The sequence below is a fragment of the Arvicanthis niloticus genome, chromosome 4, assembly GCF_011762505.2.
Source record: "Arvicanthis niloticus isolate mArvNil1 chromosome 4, mArvNil1.pat.X, whole genome shotgun sequence".
Classification (NCBI taxonomy): domain Eukaryota; kingdom Metazoa; phylum Chordata; class Mammalia; order Rodentia; family Muridae; genus Arvicanthis; species Arvicanthis niloticus.
Window position 1 is genome coordinate 121,342,773 of NC_047661.1, and position 19,604 is coordinate 121,362,376.

General features: G+C 43.4%; 1 protein-coding gene and 1 long non-coding RNA gene across 2 annotated transcripts in view; one reads left to right on the plus strand and one right to left on the minus strand.

Annotated features, from left to right (window-relative positions):
• Positions 1 to 1,084: 1,084 nt before the first annotated feature.
• On the minus strand, positions 1,085 to 18,659 carry LOC117706992 (uncharacterized). Its single transcript, XR_004606620.2, has 3 exons — positions 18,441 to 18,659; positions 18,200 to 18,249; positions 1,085 to 2,997 (listed from the first exon to the last, which is right to left on the minus strand). It is a non-coding gene; the product is annotated as an uncharacterized LOC117706992 (long non-coding RNA).
• Col24a1 (collagen type XXIV alpha 1 chain) overlaps positions 18,197 to 19,604 on the plus strand; it is a 249,393-nt gene continuing 247,985 nt past the window's right edge. The window contains exon 1 of the mRNA XM_034500238.2: positions 18,197 to 18,327. Within this exon, the coding sequence (XP_034356129.1) occupies positions 18,272 to 18,327 (56 nt within the window). The 5' untranslated portion in view covers positions 18,197 to 18,271. The remainder of the gene's footprint in view (positions 18,328 to 19,604) is intronic.

The window sequence follows — 19,604 nt, forward strand, 5'->3', positions numbered from 1 at the left end:
CATAAAGACCATTTGCTGAAGGCTTAGTCAGCAGCCTATGGCAGTATTGAAGGAGGGCTGGCATCTTTAGGAGGTGGAGCCTCAGGGAAGGAAGGAAATAAGATGATTGGGAACAAACTCATGGAGGGGACAGTGGCACTTTGATCTCTCTCTCTTTCTCTCTCTCTTTCTCTCTCTCTGTGTGTGTGTGTGTTCATGTGCTTATGCCAGTGTGTGTATGTGTGTGTCTGTCTCACTCACACTGTCCCCTTCATGACCATTATGAAGAGAATATATACTGCCCGACTATGTGTTTTCCACCATGACTTGTTGCCTAGCAACAGGCCCAATAGTAACCATAGGATGATGCCTCCAAAACTGTGAGCCAAGGTGGATGTTCTTTCCACTGAGCTGACTACTGCATGTATTATGCCACAGCAACAGAAAGTGCATTAACAGAATCTTGAGAATTTTTTTCTCCATTTCTTAATTCTTCCTAAAAGTGCATCCTAAAAGTCTAAGAAATACTTGTTGGATCAAAGTAGTGAGAACTAGGCCAGAATGGGCAAATTTTAGCCCTGTAAAATATGCATTCACTATTTAGCCCTGTAAAACATGCATTCACTATTCAGCCCTGTAAAACATGCATTCACTATTCAGTATTGTCAGGAACATTGGACAAGAGTGTGGGTTTCAGCTTCCTCATCTATACACACAGGGAGCACTAGGTTAGGTAATGATAAAAGGTGGCCTTCAGCCCCGAGATTCTGTGATTTGCTAAGGACGGAGCTAAGATATCTATGCTTACTCACTAACAAATAGCAAGGCAGGACTTAGTCCTCATCATTTGACCCCAAAAGCAGCTCACGTGGCTATGTGAGTTAGTAAGTAATCAGCTCCCATCAGTTAGGTGGCTTTCTCTCCTAAATTCCTTCTACCGGGAATTTAAGGACCTCCCAGGTCAGAATATTTTAGAGATAGCTTTATATTATAAAAAGAATCATATCAGAAAAAAAACCTGGAGACTCTGGGCCCTACAGGGTGTCGACAGGCAATGACACCAGTGGTTTGAAGAGCTGAGTGACCTATTCATGTGTTATTTGCCAAGCAGCCTTCATCTTGCTCCACTGCCTACTCAGGGATGATAGCGGATGCTGAGGGATTTCTGTAAATGTAGGTACCCAGAATCCCTGCAGTTCCTGCAAACACTTGTTGAGCACTGTGTCCATACTGTTTTATTTATGGACATAAACGTAGTCTTCACCACAAAGGAGACTAATGCTAAGATATTCAAGCTAGTGAACCAACAGCCAGTGAGGCAAGTTTTAATCCTCATCATTTGACCCTGGAAGAAGGATCACAGTTTTCATACACGTTTATTTTCTTAGCCCTAACATGAGTCACATAATGGTGTGAGAAAGGAATAATTCAGCTGTTAAGATAATAAGGACTTAATGCCTTACTTTCCAAATAGAGTCTTGCCTATGCGTAGACTAGTTTCCAGACTATTCACATTTGTTGAGAAAGCCAGTTAGCATTCCTTGGAGAGCAGCAGTGTTGTTACATTAGCTGTTGAACTGAACTTCATCCAGGTCTGGTGGGCCTTGGGTGCTGGCCCTGTATGAGGGAACACAGCTGTTGTGTCAGCATCGTGAGTCAGGTGGGCTTCTTGATGAATTACAGAATGACAATGGAGGCCAAGGTGGGGGGGGTGGATTGTCCTTCCAGCCACCCAGGAGATGCTTGTCAGCTCATTCTCCAGAAAGAGTTCATCTCAGGCACTTTCTACTCCCCTAGAATTCTGCAAACCTCGTGTACAGAACACAAGAATAATTCTGGCTTCTATTCTCATTCATTTTTCTTCATTTATTATCCACATATTCACATTAAACCATTAAAAATAAAACTGGAGCACACAGACACTTCCTCGCACACAGGGGAAATTGTCTTCCAATTATCTTACTAATGCTGGTAAGTTCTCTCCTTCATCTTACCAGGACCAAGATGTTTGGTCAATAAGTCTGAGTCTTTCAACAAGCATTATTTATAAGAAAATCACAGTTATTGGCTTTTATTCCAAAATATATTTGCAGCCAGTTCTGAGTGGGATTCCCTTGCCTTGGAAAAGTCCCGAAGCTCCACGTATTTCTCTTTAATGAATTCAATTAGTTTTACAAACCTCAAGTACCAAACAACTGAAGAACTCTCATGCTCGGGGTAATTCATTTTGCTTTCAAATGAGACATTACTTTTCCCCTTAGTCGTTAAAAAGTATAGTTAGCTTGAGAGCAAGTTGTCCCAGTGAACAGACTGGTCCTAGGGTCAGAGAAGTGGTTGTTCCACCCCCAGCATCACCTCCAAGACCTGGTAATGATCATTTCCGAGCAGCGCTAACTTCTTTTTTATTAATCATTTTATTTGTTTACATCTCCAATGATATCCCTCTTCCCAGTTTCCCCTCTACAACATCCCATCCCATCCCCTCTCCCCTTTTCCTCAATGAGAGTGCTCCTCCACCCACTCATCCACTTCCACCTCACCACTCTAGCATCCCACTATAATGGGGTATCAAACCTCCACAGGACCAAGGGCCTCCCCTCCCATTGATGCCAGATAAGGCCATCCTCTGCTACATATGTAGCTGAAGCCATGGATCCCTCCATGTGTACTCTTTGGTTGGTGGTTTAGTCCCTGGGAGCTCTGGGTGGTCTGGTTGGCTGACATTGTTCTTTCCTATGGGGCTGCAAACCCCTAAAGCTCCTTCAGTCCTTCCCCTAGTTTTTCCATTGGGTTCCCCAGGCTGAGTCCGATGGTTGACTGTGAGTATCTGCATTTGTATTAGTCAGGTGCTGCAGAACTTCTCAGGAGATAGCCATACCAGGCTCCTGTTGGCAAGCCTTCTTGGCATTGGCAATATTGTGGAGGTATGGTGTCTGCAGATGGGATGGTTCTCTAGGTGGGGCAGTCTCTGGATGGCCTTTCCTTCAGTCTCTGCTCCATTTTTTGTCCTTGCATTTCCTTTGGACAAGAACATTTTTTTGGTTAAAATTCTTGAGATGGGTAGGTGGTCCCATCCCTCAACTGGAGGCCATGCCTATCTACTAGAGTGGCCTCTACAGGTTCTATTTCTCCTTTGTTGGGTATTTCGGCTAAAGTCATTCCTCTTGGGTCTTGGGAGCCTCTTGCTTCCCTGGAGTCTGGGATTTTCTAGTGGCTACCCCCAGTTCCCCATCCCCCACTGCTACATATTTCTATTCAATTTTCTGACCCTCTGTACTTCTCTCCTGTCCCTTCCCAAACCTGACCCAGCCCCCCTTTTTTCCCTCTCCCCCCTCTCTCCCTCTCAGTCCCCTCCCTCTCTCTATGTATTGAGCTGGAGTTATGGTTCTACAGTGATCATTGCTGTAATATTTCTTTTTATTTTTTTGTCATCCTATCTTTTTTTCTCCAGATTCAAAAGCATCACTAGTCCTCAAAAGCCAATATACTTTTAACTTCATACACTGTGTCAGGACAATGACAATTTCAAGATAACCATTCCCAGTGAAGAATTTATCTTAAACTCGACCTCGAGTGCAGAGTTTCATGTCAGTATAATCAAGCAGCAGCAAAGTACCTATATCTTATAAGTGTCTTATAAGTATCTACATCATAGACACCTCATATCAAAATTATCTGGCTCCTAAATTTAGAGTTCTAAATCCAGCAAAAGATACAACCACCCGCCCAATATCTACCCACGCTGAAAACCAGGAAGATGTCCTGGACTTCTCCCATGGAACCATCCAGTACTTTTAATACTCCCCTTTTCAAAACCCCATCCAGAGCTCCTTCTCTTTAACAGCACTGCAAGGGGCTCTTACTGTTCCTTGACTGACAGCTATAAAAGACCAGGCAGTTTGGGTGAGGTCTCCCTGCTTCTGGACTATTCCTCTCTAACTCATATACTTAACATCTCTACCGTAATCGATTACCACAAGAGCCTACTTGACTCTGCTCTTAACATCATCATACATGATTTCATCTTGCAAGAGGATTGTCCTAATGTGTTTGATGGCACTCCGGATCCTGTACACATATTCTTAGAACTCTTATAATCCTACATCAAAAAAATCTCATTTTCACAGGTTTCCTGCATTCTCCAAAGACTTAGGAAATTGATGTCGATAAAAAGAATGAAGCCTTTTCTTTTATTAACCATATCGTTTTCAGTTGTCAATATAACCTACACTACTGAAACAGCTTCTGTGAGCCCAGGTAGAGCCTTGTAAGCTTGGCTGGTACCTAGTGAGGCAGTTGAGAGAGCTGCACAGAAATGCTTGAATCCCACCTCTACTAGCTGCCTGAGCACATATCCATGTATGAGCATGTGAACACAGGTCTTGATTAGTGACAAGTCAGCAACATTCAAACCAGAGATCATTACCACTTGGGGAGGTTTGGAGGTAGATGCATCTGTTTTCCAGCTGATAGCTTAAGCAGTTGCAGAGTTTGTTTTGGTTCCAAATGAAAACAAGACTGTTTCTAGCCACCTGGGGTTGGGATGGTCCAGGTGATGCAGAGACCACAGGAGCATCATCTGTGCTCTGCCTTAAATATAAACTTGATAAGAGTTGTAAATAAAAAATAACAACTACAAGAGAAGGGGGAAAAGCTGGTAACTAATTTATGTATAAGGCTTAGAGTTACTTCCTCATAGTGGCAGGGAAAGTACTTGTATACTTGATGATAAACGGATTCAACATCCTAATCATAATAATATTCCTGAAGAATGCTAAATTGTAAAGTACAATGTCATCATCCAACACGCATGAAGCTCATTACTTAATAACAGTTAAAATAAATGTAGCATCACTACTGCTGTTTTCATTATCGAAAAGATTTATATTTTGGGTAAGACTCTGCTCTGGATTAGCCTCGAGCCTGAAGCTGTAGTTTTAAATCTGTTTCACCGTTTGTGAAAGGATCAATCCCTAGAGTTCCAAGCTCTAAGCATGGTTGGGGGATGGCAGCATTTATCATGCATGTGTTCCCTTGCATGGGGCATGTTTATTTAGTCTCTAGGGTGCTCTCTGAATTCCCTTCACCTCTCACACAGGGAAATTGAAGAAGAGAGTTAGGAATGTACCTGAGGTTGCATGGATGACGCCCAAATTTTATTCCATATGGAGATGTCTACTCTACTACCTTACATGTAAGTATACATGGTGTCTTTTACTGTAAACTATATGTTTGCCTATAGAAATATAGATACGTAAGAGGTCAGTGATTCTCTCACTCACGTGGCAGGGGAAATTTACATTCCTATGATCTCCTATTGTTTTCTTAAAGCAAAAGAAAGTTGGGGGAGTAATAAAAGCTTTTGAATGCATGGGACAGCAAAGATGATATGCACACAATATTAGAATCATTGCTCATCATTTACACAACCGTACTGATGTTGTAATGCTTTAGAAAGAAGCTGCACCATGCAGCAGATCCTCATTCATGACTTTCAGGGGCTGCCTACATTCTTTATGTAATTGTAGCTTAAAACCCTTCCTTCCACATGCCTTCTTTATAAATGCTGATTGGGGGGAATTTTCTCCAGAGCTACTGTTGTTCGGCAATGTTTCTCTTGTATTTTATTCAAACCAAAGTCTAAACCAGAGATTTTAAAGAGGAACATCCATCTGTCCTACAATTATTCTGGTTACTTTTGAAAGCATGCCCTAATTTTTTCCATTTCTTGTATTTCCTAAATATTTTCTGTCTGCACTTAGTATTTCTTTAAGCAAAGTAATGTTCCACACTTTAGGTGTGGAGCTGATGAAGTTCTAAGTACTTTCACACAAAATGAGTTCTGTAACGTATTGTCATAGTCTCAGGCTAGGAGGTGACAACATGTCCACTATATAGCAGTTATGAAGGTGGGAAAAATGTAAAATACCAAAGTATGCTCATAAAAATGACCAGAAATGGCAGTGAGCATCTAGCCATTGCGAGTTCCAGAGTTTGAGACTATCTAAATAGCAAGGTATTCTTGCATTTCTTCTCAGCTGAGTCAATCTTGGCACAGATTATCCCGTTAATAATTAATTCCACACGTTAAATGGAGAAAGTGTTAGAGAACCTTGAAACATAACTATAATTTCTGAGAAAAGTCATCTGTACATTTTCCAATTCATTTCCCAACTTCCTTCCACTTACAGTATGAAGGGGACACTGTAATGTCTCAGTGGGTAAAGCTGCTGCCAGCAAGACTGATGATCTGGGTTTGGTCACCAAATCCCGCATGGTGGAAGGAAAGAACGATTCCCACAAGTTGCTTTCTGACCTTTACACACTCCTTGTGCCATGTATAAGTGTATATGGACACACACACACACACAATCTATCTATCTATCTATCTATCTATCTATCTATCTATCTATCTATCTATCTAGATTGTGTGTGTGTGTGTGTGTGTGTGTGTGTGTGTGTGTGTGAACATGAGCTGAATTAACTTGAAACAAAAAGCAGCCGTAACAGTGGAAGAAACTGGGTCTTCATCTATGTGTATACACACACACACACACACAGAGAGAGAGAGAGAGAGAGAGAGAGAGAGAGAGAGAGAGAGAGAGAGATTCCTCTGGAAATTTTTGAATGAGAATGGCCCACATTGGCTCTTATGTTTGAATGTTTGGTCCCCAGTTAGAGGAACTGTTTGGGAAGGATTAGGAGGACCAGCTTTGTTGGAGGAGGTGTGTCACTAAGGCTAGATTTTGAGGTTTTAAAAGCCCAGGCCAGGCCTGGTCTCTCCCCTGCCTGCAACTTGCAAATCAGATGTGCACTCCCAGCTTCTTCACTTCTTCTTTTTTTTAATTGGATATTTTATTTACATTTCAGATGTTATCCCCTTTCCCCATTTACCCCCACCCAGAAACCCCCCTCCCATGACCCCTCCTCCTGCTTCTATGAGGATGTGCCCTCCCACCCACTCCCACCTTCCGGCCCACAAATTCCCCAACACTGGGGCATCCAGCCTTCACTGGACTGAAGACTTCTTCTCCCACCTTTGCCAGACAAGGCCATCCTCCCCTACATATACAGCTGCAGCCATGGGTCCCTCTCTATGTGCTCCCAGGCTGGTGGTTTAGACCCTGGGAGCTCTGGTTGGTTGGTATTGTTGCTCTCCCCATGGGGCTGCAAACCCCTTCAGCTCCTCAGTCTTCTCTCTTACTTCTCTATTGGGAACCCCATGATCAGTTCAATGGTTGGCTGTGAGCATCTGTCTCTGTGTATGTCGGGGGCTCTGGCAGACCTCTCAGGAGACAGGTATCCCAGCTACTTCTTTAACATCCTGACTGCTGCCATACTCTCAGCATGATGATCATGAACTAGCCCTCTCAAACTGTAAGCAAGCCCAAGTCCACAATTAAATAATACTTTTTTCCTGCAAGTTGCCTCATGATGTCTCTTCACAGCAATAAAACAGTAACATGACAGGTTCACAGGGAAAAATAATAATTCTACCCTTTCTGACGAACTTTTGCTATGTATCCCAGACTGACCTCAAAGTCAAAGCAATCTTCCTGCCTCATCCTCTTGGGGGATGGAATTGCAGGCATGAGGCACCAGGCCCAGCTCACAGGATTCTTAATTTAACAATCCGTGTGCAAAGGTATCATAAAAAAAAAAGAATGGATGTTGCAGTAAATCTCCGACCCATTGAAGTCCAGTCAAGGAAAACACAACTCAATTAATTACAAATGTATGCTGCACGTCTAGATTGGGCAGATTTACCATTGAACTACTCTATTCCCCAGCTATGAGATCTCTTACAACTTGCAGTTTTCTAGGTCATGATCTTCTTCATCTTCTGTCCTTTCCCCAACTGCCAACTGCCCCTAAGGCTCTTCTCGCTCCTCCCCTACCTCCGGCTCCGCCCACTCCTCTTCTACTGCCCAATCACTGGCTCTAGCCTTTATTTAACAAATTCGATTGGACAGAAGGTTCACAAAATTCACTCCTCCTTCGCAGCCCCTCCCAGGAGTGGAATTACCATGACAACAAGAGGCTAGGGCTATCCACAACAAATGGAGACACCTCTAAGCAAGGAGTTCCCATTGTTTGTATATGCTTTAGCTTTTGCTATAATGGGGGTTGGAAATGTCCTGTCGCACAGTGAGTGGTCTCAAGTCTTAAGACATGAGTAACTTTAGGAAAAATAACTTTAGGAGAACCAAGGAAACATATATGAAATTTAATCTTCAAATTCTCATCAATCTGAAAACTTTGAAGTCTTTAAATAAATGACTGCACCAGAAATCATGTTTTTGAGCATAAGAGGGCCAATTATTAGCATCTGGGTTCCTCTCCTCTGTTAGGTAAAGCCCAGTGGATACAACCACAGTCACCATGAGTCCTGCTGCTGATCCCACACTGTCCTTTCAGGTCTGCCAAGAAACAACTGTAACAGAGAGACAGAGGGGGCTAGCCCTTCAAGATTAGAGATGGGCATGATCTTTCCAAGTAGAGGCCAAGAGAAACCTTTGAGAGGGAATTATGGATGAAGTGCCCAGAGAAATGCAGGGCTCCGGAAGATGTGTTTAAAGAATTTGTTTTCATCATAGAAAACTCTACTATAGTCTTTTCCTCAGCCTTCAAGTAAATATGAATATTTTGTACATGAAAACAGAATAGCATCATCCTAAATTTTGTCTTAAAATTCTTCTTGAATGTTACAAGATGTGACTTAAAGTTAGGGTTGGTGGCAGAAATTAGGGCACAGAGGCTTCAAAAGCACTACCAATAACTTTATTTTAGTATTGCTCTTTAATTTATAAAAGATTTATTTTATTCTTATTTATGTGTATGTGACTGTGGCTTAGTTGGGGTATGTGGGCACAGGTTTATGTACCCGTGGCGGCTAAAAGTGAGCATCAGATTCCCTGGAGATGAAATTACAGCAATTGTGAGAGACATGATGTGAGTTCTGGGAACCAAATTCAGTTCTCTGGAAGAACAGCAAGCATTCCTTTTTTGTCTTTCTCTCTCTCTCTCTCTTTTTTTAATTAATCATTTTATGTGTTTACATTTCAAATGATATCCCTCTTCTCGGTCCCCCCTCTGCAAACCTCCCCTTCCATCCACTCTCTACATTGCCTCTACGAGGGTGTTCCTCCACCCACTACAACTCACCGCTCTAGCATCCCCCTACACTGGGGCATCGAGCCTGCACAAGACCAAGAGGCTCCCTTCCTACTGATGCCCAACATAGCCATCCTCTGCTGCATATGTAGCTGGAGCCATGGATCCCTCTATGTATACTCTTTGGTTGGTAGTTTAGTCTCTGGGAGCTCTGGGAGGTCCACTTACAGATGCGGATACTCACAGTTAACCAGGAGGAAGGACTGAAGGAGCTGAAGGGGATTGCAGCCCCATGGGAAGAACAATATCAATAAGCATTTTTAATTGCTAAACTATCTCTAGCCCTCCATCCCTTCTTTAATCTTCCAGTCATGCATGTATAGATAATTTTTAGTGTTAAAGAAACAACTAGTATACTACTGTGATCCTGAGGGCCCCATTGTCTGTTAGTGCATCTCTAATTCACTGTTTAAAGGTGCTTTTATTTATACACATCTACAGTGATATTATATTCTATCTAGAAAATGCAACATTAAACTTTTATTCCACAAAGTTTTGAACTAGAATTTTGTCCTGTGAAAAATGAGAGAATTGCCAGAGGGGATTCGGGGGAAAGTAAATCTGGGTGGAAACTTTCCTTTAACTCCTGAAATACCTAAAATACCTATAATAATGTGTCTATAAAGGACTGCAGTGGAAACTCACTAATGGGTTCATAGAAAACATAGTTCTCTCGAGTCTGCCGCAGTGCTTCAGGCTCTGCTGTCAGGAGCATGTTGTTTGCAGCAGTTAATTTTTAATGGAAAAGAGAACCAAGTGAGAAATTCTGAAAGTTTCAAAGGGAAACCCCAAAGTACCAGTTTTAATTTAACTTTATGTACACACTTGAAAATTAATGAGCTCCCTGGAAATGCTGTAGCTTTTAGAATTCATTCTGGAGGGGCTTAAAATGGAAATGCTGACAGATTGTGAACTTCAGAGGTATGTGTGGCACCACCGTAACCCTTCACTACACAGGCCTTCACAGCCAGAATTCTGTCTCTCTGTGAGCATGTGTGCATGCACACACACATGCACACATGCATGCACACACACACACACAAATGCTCACATACACAGATATTCATGCACACACACATGCACACACATACAAACACATGCACATGCACCTACCCACCCACCCCCCCACACACACACATATGCTCACATACACAGATATGGATGCATGCATTCGTGTGTGCACACACAAACACATGCACATGCACTCACAAACACATGCACTTACGAGCACAAATGTACACACACATATACACACATTTAGAGGAAATACTAATATAAAATATCTGAGTAGCTAATGGGACGATGCACACATTCTCCTTTATTATATTTTGTTTGATGTCTGCATTTAAATTATTTAAGAAGCTTGGATCTACCCTTGAAGCTGATTAAGGACCCAATGAGATGTCTCAGTGTATAAAAGTACTTTCTCTCCTAACTTCTCCCGTTTCTCTTCCTAGGTCCTTAACTAGGAAATCCCACAAAAGTCTGCCAACTGTTTAGATGTTGTTTAGACTCCAACACACTTGACTACATTTATAAAAGACTGAGAATAAAGGTTCTAACAAAGAGGAAAACCCCAGCCTGAAACAAATGGAAAGGAAACTGTGGGAGAAGAGCTCTATGAAGTTTGAGTGGTAAAATAATAGAAATCCAGATTGGATTAAAATGTAAAACTCTTCCCTGTTTAAATTAAGGCTCTTCATCTGTTTCCTTCCCTCATGAGGGAGGTGTGTGAGGTCCTATTGCTTGTAATCTGTCACACATAAATAAGTTTTATATGACACATTGCATGTGGGGTTCTTCCCAAAGAGAACATGAAGTTCTTCTGAATCCTTTAGTCACCTCCTTGAAGCGCCCAGGTGAAATCCTTTCTGTTATTGGCCCAGGCCGCCAACTGGCTCTACAGAAAGACTCTCTTACTATTTTGATAAACTCTGTGCTTGTAGCCAAGGTACTTCATCTTTTAAATAGAGTAAGAAATCTTAACTCTAGGGCTCATATTTTAAACTGAGTAAGGATAAGTGTGTGTGTGTGTGTGTGTGTGTGTGTGTGTGTGTGTGTGTGTGTTCATATGTTTCACCACTCTTTGGACATTAAGGTTACTTGCAGTGGAGAAAAGAGTCTTTCAAATTTTGTAGGGTTTTTGGAGACAGAGTCTCACTATGTAGCCTTGTCTGGCCTGGAACTCAATATATAGACAAGGTGGCCTCAAACTCACCAAGATCCACCTGCCACTGATTCACATGTGCTGGGATTAAAGGCGTATGCCACCACGTCTGACCTTTCAAGTTGTTCGACTCTAATAGTTAGGAAAGAAACTTAAGCTAAATCCCAAAGGCTGAAAGATTCTGTGATCTTTCCTGCTTTACTATATATGTGTATATAATATATATATGTGTATATATATATTAATATAGTATACACATATAGTAATATATGTGTATATATTATATGCATATATATATATAATATATGTGTGTAAACACACACACACACACACACACACACACACATATATATATATACCATTTCCACCACTGGCCTACCATGCCTCCATGTTCTTGTCTATACTGCCACCTCTGCCCAGACCAGACTGATGGCTCCTGTCTATTTGACAGAAGCCTTCATCCTTGGAGCTCTGGGATTTTCAGTAATGTTTTGTTCCATTGGATCTTAATGGTTCCATGCCACTGGAGACTCGTTATCTGTCCTACCATCCATATGCCTTAAGTTTTCTTGTTACATTCCATCCCTATTATGTCTTCCCAGCAGCGCCAAGTATGTTATATCTTCATAACTCTTGGTCTTACAGTGCTGTCCTGATACATTGTTGGCATGTGACCATCCATTCACTCAGTTATTAAACATTTAAAACATGAAATTTTTAGTTAAGTTGCAGTTAATCACCTAACAATACACGGACCAGAGTCCTTACTCCTGAAGAGGTTCCATAGGCAGTCAGTTAAGTGTTATGATGACAGCCAAGCCAGGAGTTGCTTAACACATTGATATGTGGCATTCATGTATACAGTGTTTGTTTAAAAATGAACATTACTTCCAAGAGTGGCAGTTCATGTTTGGAATCTTACTATTTGGAACACCGAAGCAGGAGGCTACAAAATGAGACACTGTTGTGGTAAATATTATTTGGGGGTTTCTATCCTCCCTCCCCATAGATTACTTAGTTCCTAAATAAAAGTCACAAAATATTTATAATTACAATAAGCCTTAAAAGCACTAGAGCTGGGCAGATATCAGCCCCCTGTGGTATTTTGTCTACTTTCTTGTCAATAACCCTGAGATATCACTTGCCATGTTCTGCCTGGGCTGCTCCTACTCCAACAGGCCAGCCCTTATGGCCATGGGCTCCCGATCCACCTACCACTTGGTGGGTTCTTCCTCCTTTCTTCTCCCTCCCTGACGCCACCAGGAACCAAAGCCCCACCCATCTCCTTTCAGCCCAGCTACATGTTGTAGGCATCTTTAGTAACCAATCACAGATAACTTGGGGGCAAGGTTATACAACAGAAGCTGGTACACTCAAGGATCTGCTTGTCTTGGAGCAACCAGATCTTGGTGTACAGAATTTAGCATTTGAATACAAGCAGCATCAGACCTTCCTGTCCCATACTGTCTCAATAAAAACAAGAAAGAGGAGAACGAGGTGTAGCAGGAAGAAGAGGGAATCAACTTGGGTCTTATCTCAAGCACGATACCCACTAGGTGTCTGGCTCTGTAGATAGTGGCTTATATGTACACACAAGTCTGAAGATCACTACATTGCAAAGACTATGCACTTCAGAATTTCCTGGATCTGAGTTCCAAACTAGACAAAGTATAGAGAACTGTGCCCATATCACAGAAGGGTTTGGTAATACCAACTCTCTCTTTTGTTTTCCCACCTACTTTCTCCGTTTCTGCTTGGATGCTTCAGCTGGCAACATTGAGGAGGTGACTAGAGGAATTTATAAGAACAACCCAGTGTTCCCTCTGGGAAGAGAGCTGCCTACACCTCATCACATAAAGCTGATTTATGTTCAGCAGATTACAAGTGATAGGACCTCTCGAGAACTCTGTCAGTTTATAAAATTTGAGTCCCCTTCACAGTCACTTGACTAGACAGCAAGCGTGTCATTAGCCTCTTACATGTCCCCTGTGCCGAGCTTGTGACTATCACACCATTATAATAATCTTGATTATTATTGGATGGAATTTGCATATACTAAAATAGTTATTCTGCTTTACAACAAAGCCTCTTGTAGGAACTCATATGATTTTGATGTAGGTTATGTTGAAATTTCACTTTATCAGAGAATATTCCTTATTTCATTTATTCTGAGTCCTGTGGTTTTCTGATGGGGTGTGTAGGCACTCGATGTTACCCTCTTAGCTTCAGGGAAGCCTGGCACACATTAGCTTTCCTCTTCTTCCATGGAAAAGCCCATTGTTTCCATAGTATTGCTATTGTTGTTACAAGAATCTCATTCCAAAGTCTTGGAAGATTCTTAGACCCTTATACCTCAAAATTATTACCATTAATCTGACTTCCATTCTGAATTGGCCAAATGTTTGTGCTGCATTCATTCTGAATTCATAAGGAAAATTAAAGAATAAATGTCTGATGAGATTTTCTTATTATGCATAGTAAGGCGAGAGGAATTTTAGCTTATGATGAATCTGAGTCAGGGCTCTTATGTGACATCATAGACAGGTAACTCCACAGTACGTCCCCATGGTACTGTGGTAACACTCGTATCTGTAAGTTTGTTTTTCTATTAAAGCTGTTAGCATAGGAAAAAACAACCTTATGCTGACAGAACCAAAATTATAATAAAACAGTGGAGACTGGAGACATTTTATTTGACTCTCAATTATTTTCAAAGGGCAACAATCATTGAAATATTCTCTCTCTCTCTCTCTCTCTCTCTCTCTCTCTCTCTCTTCCTGTTGAGCTGCTTCCTTCATTAGAAACAGGTAAGATGTTCTCCTTGGTAATGAATGCCGCCAGTACAACCCAAAGAAAAGCCAAGAGAAGATGGTGAAGCCCTGTCCCTGACAACACATGCAGGGCCTGCCTGCCTCTCAGTCAACACTTGAAGTTTAATTCAGTGAAACTGCCCTTAATCTCCTCCTCAGGTTCAGTCCGTTTGTGGACCTTCCCTCATTCTGCAGCAGGATAATAGAACTCAGGTTCTAGGGCAGGCAGACCAGAGACATTCTAGTGCTCTCTCTCTCTCTCTCTCTCTCTCTCTCTCTCTCTCTCTCTCTCTCTCTCTCTCTCCACAGAAAGCTAATGAAAGCTGAAAGATTATGGGGCTGGAGAGATGGCCCAGTGATTAAGAGCACTTCCTGCTCTTCCAGAGGTCCTGAGTTTGCTTTCCAGCTCTCAGCTCTCATGTCAAAAGACCCATAACCACCTGCAACTCCAGCTCCAGGGGACCAGAACCTTCTTCTATCCTCCTTCAGTACCTGTGTGAGCACACAGGCACACACACACACACACACACACACACGAGAGAGAGAGAAAGAGAGAGAGAGAGAGAGAGAGAGAGAGAGAGAGAGAGAGAGAGAAAGAGAGAGAGAATTTTTAAAGTTTTGTTAAAAATCCAAAGATCACAGTCTATACTTCATTACATCTGAACCAAAACTCTTCTGCTTACCCACAGCTCAGTCCACTCAATTCTGTTACCTTCAGAAGATTCCAAAGATGGCTAAGCAAACATCTGTTGGTTGCTCTATAATCCTTCTTGTCATTGTGAGCCCTCTGAAGGTCCTTCCCCCATCCCAGCTCTTTTTGTTGGTGAAGAATAATAGTTCTGTTTTGACAGGATGGCACTGTAGAAGTTAGTGTTGTGCTGGTAAATGAGTCGTGGGCTGGGGAGTAGGAGGATCTCTGTCATCTCTAGACGTGGATGTGGTATCCTGCCACTTCTTAGTTTCAGATATAAACGCTGCCCCTTCTAGAACACTGTTCCAGTAGAGGGCTCTAGTTGGCTTTAACATACTATGAGTGAAAGTCATTGAGAGGGTTTTGTTTTTGTTTGAGACAAACTTTCAACATGACATCTCAAATATAGCATCCCCCAACCCCAGTGTAATTATGCAAGCTTGGATATTGCTAACTCTTCTTTTGTCTGTCTGTCTGTCTGTCTTGAAGCCTAGCTCTTAAGGATCTACCTTTCCTTAGTCACATAAACACATTTTAAAATACTGTCTTCCTGGTGTATGTATGTATGTACCTTATGAATATGCCATATGCATATGTGCATTTGCATGTATGAGAACATACATGTGAACACACATGTATCATATGTGAATGGAGGCAGAAGCTAAACATCTGCTATCTTCTACTGTAAGTTTTCACCTTATCCTGTGAGGCAGTCTATCACTGAGCTTCGAATTCAATACTAGCTAGACTGGGTGGCCAGTGAGCTCTGATCTTTGCCTCTACCCTGCCCCTCCTCCACCCGGCCTAGGATTACTGACAGCCTAATGCTTTCCCATAAACATTATTACTAAATAATTACATGAATGTAATTTTTTATTTCTTCTTTAAAGGGGTCTTACCTCTAAAAGAATACAATGCTTATATTTAAGACTAATTGTTTCAAATTAGTTTCAAACTGTTACAAATCCATTCAAGTCTCACCTCCATTGTACACTGAACCTTGCATCTTCAGAGTGATCAAGGCAGAGTATGTGATTTTCCTAAACCCTTGACTTCAAAATTTTGTGAAAAAGAGTAAGTGGGGAGGAATGAGTAAGAAAGGAAAGAAGGGAATTATTGGAAACTTGCGCTGCATCCAAAGCCGGTCTAAACTGGTTTGAATCCTATCAGTGTTACAATCTTAGGTGGTTTAACTTCTTCCTGACTTAATTTCCTCCTTCTTATAATGGAGATAAAAGACAATGCCTATTTTAAAGAATTTATTAAGAGGATAAACGAGGTCCTTGGTCCCCTGAAGTCTGGATGGCTCAGTGTGGGGGAATTTGAGGGCGGGGAGGCAGGAATGGGTGGATGGGTGGTAGCACACCCTCATAGAAGCCAGAGGTGGGGGGATGGATAAAGGAGTTTCGGTGGGGGGAGGAATGGGGAAAGAGGACAACATCTGAAATGTAAATAAATAAAATATCCAATAAATAAAATATAAAAGAAAATAAACGAAGTGTACATCTACCTAGGACAGTGCTGATGAGGTATGATTCTCTTACATTCCGGTTGTCACACTGTGCTTTGAGTTGTCTCCTGTGGCTCTGCAGGTAGGTTCATGTGTTTGATCTGCATTTTTACAGTCTGGTCTTTGGAAATAGAATGTACCTTCAATGCATTGATGGGTGTGTGCACTTACTCTACAGAGAAGCTTCTACAGGGAACTTGAGGCATGACAGAGAAAGGATCGGTAAGAATGCAAGTACTTTGTTAGTTTTCTATCATGAAGCATCATTTCAAAATCAACAATTAAGACACTGAAGAAACGAAAGACGGATTGAAGTCCAGTCCTGGAGAAAATCATAATTTGAGAGTAGTGTCAGATATTTGGGCTGATGGATTTTAACATTCACTGTTGCTCTGAGGTGGGCTCCTATTCAGCAAGTGGAAAGACCCTTAGCTGAGGTTGCAGAGAGTAGAAAAATGTGGAGAAAGGGTATCGTCACATATTGTCACACCGTGCTCACTCAGCAGGCATGCCGCGGGTTGTAGGTGCTGAAAGCACAGCAGTCAGCCAAAGAATAGATGTAGGTCTCGCTAAATTTACAAACATCAATTAGAAAAATCATATGAGACTATTTAGTGCTTTTATTACTGGTAAATTCTAAAGGTCAACTTTCCAGTATGAAAGGGCTGTAAAAATATAGGAATTTAGGTTTAAAGCCTGTCACTGCAATCAGAGGTGAAGGTTGTAAGGTTGTGTGTCAGCAGGTCCTTGCATGACTGCGCAGTACGAATCTAGACTTGTAACAAAGTCGGGCTTGGGGACTAAGTGGAAAGGTGAATTACAGGAAAGAAAGTCACTAGAGATAGTGTAGGGGATGGACAGTAAACGGAGAAAGAGACAGGCAGCAACGGAAGCCGGTCCACTTCATTTCTAAGACTACTGGGACCCCCATGCTAATTACAATAAAAGCAAAACGAGATGGGAAAGGAATGAAAAATTAGCTGAGCTCAGGAAGATCCCAGGTGTGGAGAAAGAGTAAAGAAAAAGCCCGGGGAATGGGAGAGTCCTGCAAGAGACACACATGAAAGGAGAACCCCCCTGGTACAGGGACAGAGAGGAAGGAATGACCCCAAATCACCTACAGCTAGGAAGTGGGTGCATCTCAAGAGGTGGCAAGAGGTGACTTGAGAGCTCAGGGTGCAGCTAGCCCAGCCTGACCCTGCTAGGTTGGCAGACCAGGGCAGTGGGGGCGGCGCTGGGGTGGAAGAAGGGTTGTGGGGCAGAGGGGGAGGTGTGCTCCGTGTTTAGTGACGTCATTGCAAGTCAGTGCGCGGTGAAATTTAACACCAGCCGGATTTACTAGGCTCCTCTTCTTCCAGGCGAAGCAGCCGGCAGTCAACGCTGCCGAGCAAGCAAGCGCCTGCAGTTGCCACCGGCCCCCTCGCACCAACTTGATTTCCCAAGTGGGTGTGTGTGCTTGTTTGACAAATGTTTGGGTGCAGGCTGCTCCCAAGGACTTCCTCTCCTACTTTCATCTCCTTCTTCCCACCCCCACCTCCCACCCCGCCTTTCTCCTCCCAGGCCCAAAGCAGAGAGCTCCACTGGAGTCACGGAGTCTCCTTTGAACCGCAAGTGAACTCCAGGGCTGCTCTCAAAACCTAGCTCCGGCTGGTGCTGCTGCCCCCGCTGCCTCAGGCTGAAGTCTCGCTCATCTCTGGTCCCCCCAGGGGAGCGCGAACCCGGCTGCAGCCAGGCACGGAGCATCCTAGCTATCTTTCCCCTGGGTGCTGCTTCCTAACCCCATACTGCTTCATCCCTTACCCCACCCTACACTCGCGGGTTGGAGCATGGTTCTCATGTAACTTTCCCCCCCTTTTCATGGACAGTACCTGCACGTTTAGCAGTTCGGAGCTGGCTTCTGTTTTCCGTTAGTGCTTTGCTGCAGGGACAAATGCATACAAATGCATTTAGGAGCCTACAGGACAAGGCATGGAAAGGTCTCCCCCACCACAGAAACGTAAGTAACCCACCCGCCGCCTGAGGGGGGAGGAAGGGGCTTTAGACCAACCCACTCTCTCCACCCCCGAAGCCACCGTGGAGTTGGAGATCTGTGCTCCTGCTCCTTGGTACCTTTTGGTGTAGGGAGCCTGCGAGCTGCCGTGGCATCCTCCTCTTGACTTTTCAACTTGTAAAATACCGTGTTTAAAAGGAAGCAAGCTTCTGCCAGCGAGTCTCAGTTTATGCTAAAGCAATCCTGTGGCTGGGGAGGACAAGCTTGCTGGCCTGTGTCCCAACATCCCCTCGGCCACTGCCCCAGGCAGTTGCAGAGCCGCTCTGACACCCGCCTGGGCTCCAACTCCAACTATTCTCGCACCCCGCCCCCCTCCCCTTTTCCTCTTTCAGCTTTGGCTGAAGTCCTACTTCCAGCTGTCTCGGGGCACCCAGCCTGGATGATTGCTAAGACTCCAGCAATCCTGTGGATTCTGCAAGCATAGGATTGGGGTTAGGTTTAGGTGGTGAGAAAGGATGTCTATCTACAGAGCCTAGAAAGCCGGGAGACTTTGCTGTTCAGAGGGTCTGAGGGGGGGTCTCACTTTTTAGAAGACCAACAGACATAACTCTCACATATGGAGTTATAGCTGAGCCCTGACATATGTTTTGCCAGTGGAGAAACGGTGCTTGCAGCCAGGATAGGGTTGGGAAGCAGGAAAGGGTAGGGAGTACAGGCAGACATCTCTTCCCTGGTAGAGCTTGGGTAGGTCCACCTTCACCTTAGGTACACCATACCTGTCCTTATCCCTACGCTGGGAAAAGTGTGGGCTTGATTGTCCCAGCCCTGGCTGTCTGCCTGGGTGCCCCTATAGGGGCCAGTGGGTTATCCAAGTTTGCATCTGGTCCCTGAGATACAGGGAGGAAAGCTGCTGAGTTGTAGGTGGGAGGAGGGCAGGGGCCAAGCTGCCAGAGTCAGCTGAGCACGGGTGGAGGCGGGAATGGAGAAAGCCCGCCTTGTGGCAATGTTTGTGTGCACATGTGCTTCCCAGCCCCGTGTGTGTGTGTGTGTGTGTGTGTGTGTGTGTGTGTGTGTGTGTGTGTGTGTGTGTGTTGTGTGTGTGTGTGTGTGTGTGTGTGTGTGTGTGTGTGTAGGATCTCTCTCATGCTCTCTGCTCTGACCTCTCTCTGCAAGCTTTGTGTGTGAATGTTCCCTGCTGAAGAGCCATTTGCACCTCCAGGCACAAACCCTTTTATAGGAGACACAGTGAAGTCAGTATACTCAGGACATCCTTAGTACCTCAC